This window comes from Heliconius melpomene, chromosome 4, assembly GCF_056956725.1.
Source record: "Heliconius melpomene rosina isolate 202511_hmr_F chromosome 4, ASM5695672v1, whole genome shotgun sequence".
Taxonomy (NCBI): Eukaryota; Metazoa; Arthropoda; class Insecta; order Lepidoptera; family Nymphalidae; genus Heliconius; species Heliconius melpomene.
In genome coordinates this window covers 931,696-941,805 of record NC_140392.1, presented here as the reverse complement: position 1 = coordinate 941,805, position 10,110 = coordinate 931,696, and the positions used below count along the sequence as shown (strand labels likewise).

Genomic DNA, 10,110 nt, shown 5'->3' with positions numbered 1-10,110 from the left:
CAATTTATGAATGTAGAGCAACTCTTTGCGTTGTTGCAAGTTAAATTATTTACTTTATATATATTTTTGTTAGTATCACACTGTATTCTGCACATAGTAGGATAAGTAGAGGGAAGAAGAGCACCTATAACACTCTGCACTCCATTTTATTATTATTATATTATTAAACATAAGTTTTAAAAATTGGTCAAAAAGTTTGCAATCTAAAATAAAACAAAATATATATGGGAAAAAATAAATTTAATTCCACAGAAATTCATTTCTCGTCGTTCACATCACAATTCGTTTATTTGATAAAAAAAAACAATAATATCAACACATTTTTTCCATAAACAATTATCTACTTAACACTAAAATATTGGCACTTAGTGAGCACAATTATATTTACAGCGAGAACTTTCGTGGATATGACCTGTTTTATTATAAAGCTGAATCGTTTGTTTGGTTGAGCGCCCTAAACTCAGAAAATACTTATCCAAATTATTATTGTTTTTAGGTTGGATAGTCTATTTGTCGAGGATGGTTATAAGCACACACAACCGCCAATAAAAATAATATGACAGTGAGAAATGTTGCAGATACGAGAGCTTCTATGAGCATGATGCTTAGTTATACAACTCTTAGTTATTCATATTTAACCCAGCGGGCGTAACCACAGTTTGTACTAGATAAAAGTAGCTTTTTTAGCTTCACGCACTTAGCAGGGTAGGCAGAGGGAAACTGGGAACCTAGTATTAAGATTTCATTTTCATTAAAATACTTTCGTTACCCACTTTCCCCCTAATTCTAAAGGAAAAATTGTTAAGTAGCGGATCTCAAGGTGACAACACATATAGTTATTATTCAGATTTAATTGATATATAGATTTAATGATAATTTAGACTAGTAAGTATTTTTTTATAGTTTTATTATTGAAAGTCAACAAACACAACAAGTGTTTTCGTCAAAGTCTTATAGCAACGAGATCATATCCACGTAAGGATATTAAATTTAATACTTATTATGACAGTAATAACTTACATTCATTTAATTCATTTCAACCCCAAAATTTTTGCTCTTCGAAACATATTTAAAAAATATATACTATACTTAAACTATATTTTTTATACTTTTCTTTATAAAAATTGACAATGTGGTTAAGTGTATCGCAATTTTTATGACTGTTTAATATATATTTATTATTTAAACAGTTTTTACTGTTTTGTTTATTTTGACTATCTAATAAAATATATAAAACTGAATTTAACCCACTTGTAATAATGAAAGTTGGCAGTTTAGAAAAAGTGTTATTTTTAAGTTTAATCTCTATGTATTTTTAATGAAATATTATAATATAAATTCAATTAGACAAAGAGAACTTTTGCAACCAAATTATTAAATTTCCACAGCACAAATGTTTTTTTTGATTATTTTTGGTTAATCGTTTATGTATTGGATATAATTATAAATGAATATTGAAAATAAAATAGTAAATTAGGAAAACCTTTTTAAAAATAAACGTTCTTGTTTTTTTTTTTCATAATGTACTGTATTTTACATATCAAGCCCTTTCATTTGATATTAATTGAGCTGTGCCAAAATGTATACTCCGCCATTTTCTTGCGGCGACAAGAAATAATAATATTAATTATATATAAGGGTCATAATCAGAAAAAGTGTACATTTTGTGTCTTTTCTTGTCCCGCTACTTTGAATGCGGTTTAAAAATACAATTTCAAAGATAATTTAAATATTTTGCCATTTAAGATAAATTTATTTATTAACTCAAAGATTTTTGTAATATTTTAAATGTATTATGGCTAATAATAGTATTTTTTGTTAGTTGCAAAAAACTTTTCAAAATGCTTCCATACAATTTTTCGTGTCCCATTCGCCACTTTACTTTTTAAAAATTGATTTGTTACGAATATTTATGGTTTTATTTGATTTCGGATATATTTATATTACTTTACTTTATGCATATTATTAAATAGAACTACTTTTATTGATACATTATTTAATAAATAATATATATTAGTTAAGTAAATTTGTCCCAAAATATTGCCTTTTCGTTACTCAGGGCTAGTAACGTATAATTAAATTATGAACGCAATTATTTTGAATGGTATTTAATATTAGTTTTTATTGTGGCACCATTATTGTAAAAGTTAAAGCCATCGTAGCTCCAACCAGTAGTGTTCTCGCTGCAGTTGAGGGGTTCAAATGATTTAGAGTGAATGCGTGAAATTACATCTCAGGGTTATAAACGGCTTTTATTTTGGTAAGTAGTGTGGGTGGTAGTTTATATTATTTGCTTCTTTTTACAAAATCTCAAAAAAGAACTTCAGTGCTTGCACATGCAACACGTGGCTTATGAGCAAATATTTAAAAAGGTTAGAATTTCTCAGACTTTATTCTCAATTTTGTTATATTTCGTTACGTAACGAAACTGAGAAAATATGAAGCCTAGTTCATAATTACGTTACCATCGGAAGATATGTATATAAAAAAAATATGAAAAAAATAATTACTGACTTTTCATAACGTAAACTAACCAAAAATAATGATTTTTAAGTTTTTTGCCTGTTTGCTTGTTTGTCTAATGTGTTTGTGCACGCTTATCTCAGAAACGACTTAACCGATTTAGTTAAAAAAATTTTTTATTCTTCCTGAAATTAGTTGTTATTTTGTAATTACTATTTTTTTCTCTGGAGATAGTGAATTAATCATTCTGTAGCTCCAGCGGGTGAGGCTTTTATTTAAAAACAAATACTTTCTGTACTAGCGTTGTTAAAGATCTAAACAATAAACATGAAATATTATTAAATACCTATTGATAAACATTTTTTTATTTTTAGTAAGCGTCATGGCTCCTATGTCAAATACTGAAAGACAAAAAAGATATAGAGAACGTCTTAAACAGACCAATCCTATTAAGTATGAAGATATGCGGAATAAACATTTACAAAGAATTAAACTTAATTCCAGTGATAACGACTCAAATTTTGATATATTTTAAAGTGGATTTAATTTAATCATTAAGTTTGTGATTTCTAACTAGAAATATAAGTTTATTAATTTACGAACTAGCATTATTATATTATTAATATTGTCACTTTGTTATGTTTTCTTACATTTATAATCTGTTAATTCAACGATTGAATCTTTAAAATTTTAATTTGTCTCATTAAATAAAAAAAAACAATAGTTTTATTCATATAATATTCTTATTTTGTTGTGTATAATGCCTTATGACATCAGTTTCGTAACAAATATTATCAGTGTTGTTACTTATCAGTTACGTTACGAATTCGAAAATGTCCACTTTTCTGATTATGACCCATAAGTTTTATATATAGTTTCTTATTATATTATATATAGTTTCAAAGTCATCAGAACTGAAGTCGTAATTCAAATTTTAGCTTAACGGGACACTTCCCAGAAGTGGGTCAACTTGAGCTTGCAAGATATCATATACAGTAAGTTAAATAAAAGCTTGTAATAATTTCATCGTCACAACTAACTAAAATAGTAGCGATGAGTATTATAACTTAGGTCATGTTTAACTTGGTACTCTTAGTGATAAGATTCTCCACTTTCCGATTTTTTTATTTTCCATATATCTTTTGAGTGTTGGATTGTATGAAAAATATGAATGATAGGCAACTGGGTACTTTTCTTTTATTTAAATGGCACAACGCCATTCCTTTTTTTTAACTTTGATCTTTAGATTAAAACATCTTGTATAGATTAGTCATTTACACGTAAATTGTTGTTTGTAATTGTTATTATTCTTATGTTAAATGTATAAACCGGTCTAAAAAGAATTTCTAGGAACATTTTAATTATGTTAAATATGTATTAGGTCTTTAAAACGTCCTTGTAAATTGATCCAAAATGTATTCAATTTTATACAAAAGTTTGTTGAACTTGATCCTTAATGACAAATTTAATTTGCTTAAAGCATAAAAGTTGTTTAATTAAATTATTAATTTAAATGAAACGTTAGACAAAGTAGAATTTTAAATAGTTATTTGGCAAAATAATTTATTTATTTATTCTTAAAAATGTAAAATTTTACAAAAATAAGCAATAATATGAAATTCGAAACTTTTATGACGTGTGAACAGATTAAATAAACCTAGAATAAAAATGTCAAATTTATCTAAAAAAAAAATCAATTAATTTCTTATCGTTCATACAATTATTAAGTCATAGACTATTTTTTATCTTTTCATTCATAATTTTGTTGTATATCAAAAAACCTCGCTTAATAAGAACACAGCATTTTTGTAAATCACTAGATTTGTCTAAAAATAATTTCACATTTAAATGCAATAATTATAATAGACGAATACGACTAAAAATAATTTCATACAACACGTCGCACATGGATAATGAGAAATTATGTATAAAAACAATTAAAGAAGCAACTTTGCCGGTAATATATAAAAACAATACTACAATTACGTTTTTATTAGGTAAAAAATTAGAAGTATAAAAAAAAAAAACATAACTTTACAAAAAAAAATTAAATGAAAATCTTGTTAACCATGTGAAACGTATAAAAAATCATACATATATCAATACAATATTCCAAGAAGTAAATTGATAAAAGGAACCAAAAATTTTATAAGGTATTCTATTTACAATACTAGTAATTCATACAAAACAATTGTCATAAATTTTGTTAAAAGACTAAATTGAACCCTGTACTAGCTAGCACCTTTTTCTTGTGGCCAGAGCAACTCCGGGTGGTTTAACATGTAGTAGGTCATGTGCTTCTCGCTACCATACGTAGAGGCCTTCGACCCTAAGCACATTAGGAACTGACTCTTCTCCAAATTCTTATCACAGTCCACTGAATGGAACTTATGTACTAACGTCTCATCAGTTATTCTGTACACTGTTAAATTGGACTTTATCAAAGTCTCGAATAGTTGCACGTCTTCCAACCCCCAACCCTTAATACTTAAATCGAAACCACCGACCCTCTCGAAATCACATTTGTATATACTAAGAATACCAAAACCGAACTGTCTGAAGTAACCGTAATCGTCGTTAATCTCTTTACTGTACTTTAAATTAACTAAATCTTTATCAGTCGCATTAGAATTAACACTGTCTGCAAATTTACTTAAATCACTGTCCACAACAAGAATTTCACCTTTGAACTTGTTATAATCGTCACCGTACACTACTTCTGGGTTGAACTCACTGAACACTATTGGAAAGTAAACTTGGTAATATTTAACAGTATCAATCCTTATTCGCATAAGAGTTATGTGGTTGAACATCATGTCCACATCAATGAAAAACATTAAATCGTCACTTGCACATTTTTTCATGCCTTTGGTCAAAGCGGCACCTCTTGAGAACGTTGTGGAGCCCATGTATACGATTTTCATATCTTTTCCATACTTCTCCCTGTAGAAATTGACCAAGGTCTCCGAATTGGTGTAATCCAAGGGGCTCTTGCCGTCCATATAAAGAACAACAATCAAAGTGACAGTTTCATCACTCTTCAGGATTACATCCTCATAGTTCTTCATGAAACGGTTAAATATTTCAAATCTGCCGAGCAATGGCAGGATGAAGTGTATCCGCCTGTCGTAAATTGGATATTCGTATTCGTCATCACTCCACTTCAGTACTTTCGGTAGGTTGTCCTGTATCTTATGTATACCATTCTCGAGTGCTTCTCTGACATTCAATTTATCTAAAAAGCTATTCGGACTTTGCTGGTTAGGATCATCGAAGTCTTCATAGTCGTTATAAGTTTTTCCATTTGGATCAAGCTGTTCCAATATCTCCGGCTCTTCTGCCGGTGGTGGCTCTCCCATTGGAAGTTCTCGTATTTCTATACCTGGAATTGAAAATGCACTAAATATTATTTTTGTATTGGCCACAGGCGTTACAAGCGCTGTCGCTGCTTACCATGAGATAAGAATTATATGCATCAAAAGCAATAAAAGGATAACATTATTACCAGTAAAAGATTGCTGCAAGTACGCATGTCTTCTTACAGCGGCCGTCATCTTCCTTCCTCTGTAGCGTCGGTACTTCAGCAAGAGGTCGAGCACGATGTCGACGCCGTGGAGAGGTTGCAGACGGATGTAGCCGTAGAGCAGTTCATTGAAGTCTATGACACGACCACGTTGTCGGGACGGAGCGTTTATTATTTCCATTACCTGGAAAGTTATATTATAATAAATTGTATTGTGTTATTTACGACAATATTATTGGTATGTTTTGATTAAGATCGAGAGAAGAAGAGAAGAGAGACGCAAAACATGATTTAGAACTTTTATTGACAATTTAGCTTCACGTTTCTCTTGTTTGATCTAGAAAAAATCGAAGTGAAGACACTCTGTTATCTGATTTTTGGCTATTTCTAGAGACACGGCGTCTCGTGTTAATTTAACTAAATTTCAAATATCAAAATAAATTAAAGTACAGTATTAGATAAGAAATAGTTAATTATATAATTAACAATATATTTTATTAGTAAGTATGTACATGTATAAATTATAATAAAAATAATACATTAAAACTAAAATATACTTCACTTGTAAAACACAAGTACTAGAAATTAATCCTAGCTTTCAAATTTATCTAAAGTGTGTACAGTAAGGTCAACAAGTCTTGGCCGCCCCGAAATTCACTGTAGTTGGCTGCGTTGTTTAATGGGATTTTAGGAATTTTATTACTTTTTATTTTGTTCAAGAATATACAACGCACAAAAGTTCATAAAACCTAACTCCACACTCATGACGGCCACAACTTGTTGACCATACTGTACTTTAGATGTTTACTTTTTTAAGTGTATGGTGTATACTTTTCTACTATTGTATGATAGAAAATTCACTAACCTCCCTTATAACGTCATCTAAAGCCTCTTTCAAGGGTGTTTCTAATCTTCTCTTCGGATTGGAATGGTTAATGGAATAAATAGATTTACTAATAAAATCAAAAGGCACGATGTCATCGAAATTATCAGCTTTATATCTGTTGAAGTCTATTGGTGCACCTGAAAATGAATTATAAAATAGTATAAAAATTTAAGTCGTGTCGTCGTGTTATCGTGTTATTTTTATAGTACTAAAACTGTCTGCCTACATCGAAAAGACTTACTTATTTATTACTATTAAGTATATGAGTATACAAGAACTGATAATTGGACATTAAATAAGTATTTGTTAGTGTTTTTATTTATGTATTTATTTATTATATTTATTAAACAGAATATCTTAACACTAGGTAGCCAGATGTCCTCTATCTACACTGTGATGCACATCTGGGAACACGCACATAGGTGCGGGATACAGCGTAAAGCTAAAAAAAGATTAGATCCTATACAATAGATAGATAATTTAACCCCTACCTAATATACTATTATCCCCCAAGTAGCCCGGCTCCCCTATCTTCTCAGGGAACAAAGGCACCCCTTCCTCCAGCATGTAATCCTCCACTTGTTCGCTATCCACCCCCAACGCGCGCATCGACGCCGCTATATCCCTGTGCAAATCCAACGATTGCTCTCTTAAGTCTTGAATTTGAAGATTCTGAAATGAAAGATGAGAAGTAGGTATTATTGAAAAGAATTAAAAGATGAGGATGTTTTATCGTAGTGGTAAAAATGACTGTAAAAACAACTGTTGTAGGTTCTATTCACATTCGGGGTAATGAATCATTTAATATTTTTATCTCCTCGTTCTGGAAAAGCAAAGAGTGGCATTGAGTTACGCCACGCAACACGCAATGCCTCTTAGGAAGGTTCGGCGGAAAGTGGGGAACGGGATGTCTCAACACTAGGTTCCTACCCTGCTATAAGCAGGATAGAGCGTAAAGTTAAAATTATTCTTTTATAATTCGCATTTTTATTTTTGAACATACGATGATTAACCACTGCGTGAGTTTTCAATAAAACATTACAATTTTGAGTTATTTACGTTCTTAGTTTTCTTTTTTTTAGTATAATCATAATAATACATTTTAATCTGATAGCATCGTCCTTTAAGTACGAGAAATAGCAAAGAGTGTGTTGACATAAGATATTTGATCGCACGCCCGATACTAGTTCGAGCGTGTAAACAACCTCGTACACACATCGCTTGTAAGGAACTTATATATTTTCACTTACTTGTAAGAAATGCTAAGCAAATGCGGAAAATAACACTAAAAAAAATAAATAAATAAATGACACTTTAAGAAGAAAGATATAAATATAAGATTGTAAAGGTTAATTTTGATTTATTCGATTCATATTCAATTCTTTTTGTTTAATTATCTAAGCGAAACGAATAAGCAATACCTATAATGTTGTCACGTCAAAAATTTGAATATATTTATTTATTTAGAATGTGGCTGGCAAATATGTAAAAGTTCTCTAAGTAAAAAAAAATATTTTTTTAATGAAAAAAGACAAGGAAAACGAGCGTACAGGTCACCTGATGGTAAGTGAGTGAGAGAGATTGTTTTTAATTTCCGAAACAATGACGGAACCCAACGCCGCGCTTACGGGAAAATTAAAACAAATAATACTAAACTAAAATAATACAAATATAACTTATTACATTATTTTAATTATCAAGCTAGATATATGTCGCACCCTAGTCTGTAGTGTGTACTGTGTACGTACATAATGCGTTCAATGCACTGCATTATCTGTATTGATCGATTGTTTGTAATCACCCTGTACTAGTTTTCATTATTTAAATATGCTAAGACTATTTTATTTTATTTTTTATAATGACTATTTCATAAAAAATATACACTAACTAAACGAACTAACAGTTATTGTCCATACTTGTATATTTATCGACAACTAATACCCAGGGATATCGATAAAGTTTTAACTAACATTAAATTGTAATTGCAAACATATTTTTGCTCAACTCAAATTGCTTTTACAAGCTTTGTAAATTAAAAATATCCCATTCAATAAGCCATAATCTCCATGATTATACACGATGCTATAATAATAAAATGTGCACACATTAAATAGTAACGACTAACGACGTCCTCGTTAACGATTCAAATCTAATTAGTATGCATTTTTAAAAATACGACGTTTGTGGAGCAGTCCGTAGGCCTCCTACCCCTACGGGAGGCCATTCCACAGTTGCGTGATTGATGAGTGAGTGAGTTCTGAACAAAACCGTCGACAATTACCTTGATGCTGCCCAATGAGAAAGCTGGCGATCCACTTGTATAAATTCGCAGGAAGCCCATAGGATGGAATTTATTTTAATTATAGATTAAATTTCCATATCTATGAATAATAATTTATTTAACAAAAAGCTATATTTAGAAATATCAATAAGAGTTTAAATAACATTAGAATATAAGAAACTAGCGGCCCACTCGCGGTTTCACCCGCGTGAACTATGTTATTATTAATTTCTGTCTCCATGGCTACGTCCTAGTGACGTCCATGCAAAATTTGAGACTCCTAGCATTTGTAGTAACGAAGTTTCATACAAACTTTCTACCCCAAGAACCACCCCTTAGAAGTCGAATATTGCAAATTCCCGTCTTAGCGAGCACCTACGTCCTATAAGTAACTCCTATGATAAATTTGAGATTCCTAGCACTTGTAGTTTCTGAGATTTCGTGATGAGTGAGTGACCTTTCGATTTTATATATGTAGATAAAATTAGTTTTCTTAGTTAATCTTTTATTAAACTAAAATAACCCCGGGAAATATTTGTATATCCCCGGGTTTTATATTAGCCATAGCCTCCATGATTATATACTCGTACAATACATAAAAGACTAACGACGTCCTCGTAAAACGTAAACGATCAAAAGCTGGGCCGCGCCGGAACTACGGCCATATTTGCAACATTGCACTTTAGTTTTACTAAATCGGGATTGGTCATTGTCGAAATCTACAAAAATGTTACTGTATTAGACTGTAAAAGCGGCGGATTTGGGTTCGATTCGCACTCGGGTAAATATATTATTTTCATTTACTCGCTCTGGTATCGAGACAAATCGCTGTGTTGAGTTCTGCTTATCGATACGCAATTGGACGGTGCATGTGGAACAAAGTGTCTTTACATTAGGTTCCCTTTACCTAACTAATATGGACTGTGTGAAGCTAAAAAAGTATAAACAAATATTAAA

General features: G+C 30.7%; 1 protein-coding gene across 1 annotated transcript in view; it reads right to left on the bottom strand.

The window, feature by feature from the left end:
• Window positions 1-223: 223 nt before the first annotated feature.
• Chsy (Chondroitin sulfate synthase) overlaps window positions 224-10,110 on the bottom strand; it is a 46,555-nt gene continuing 36,668 nt past the window's right edge. The window contains exons 3-6 of the mRNA XM_085208141.1: window positions 7,364-7,544; window positions 6,852-7,009; window positions 5,969-6,170; window positions 224-5,845 (exon numbers count right to left, since the gene is read on the bottom strand). Of these exons, the coding sequence (XP_085064267.1) occupies window positions 4,695-5,845; window positions 5,969-6,170; window positions 6,852-7,009; window positions 7,364-7,544 (1,692 nt within the window). The 3' untranslated portion in view covers window positions 224-4,694. The remainder of the gene's footprint in view (window positions 5,846-5,968; window positions 6,171-6,851; window positions 7,010-7,363; window positions 7,545-10,110) is intronic.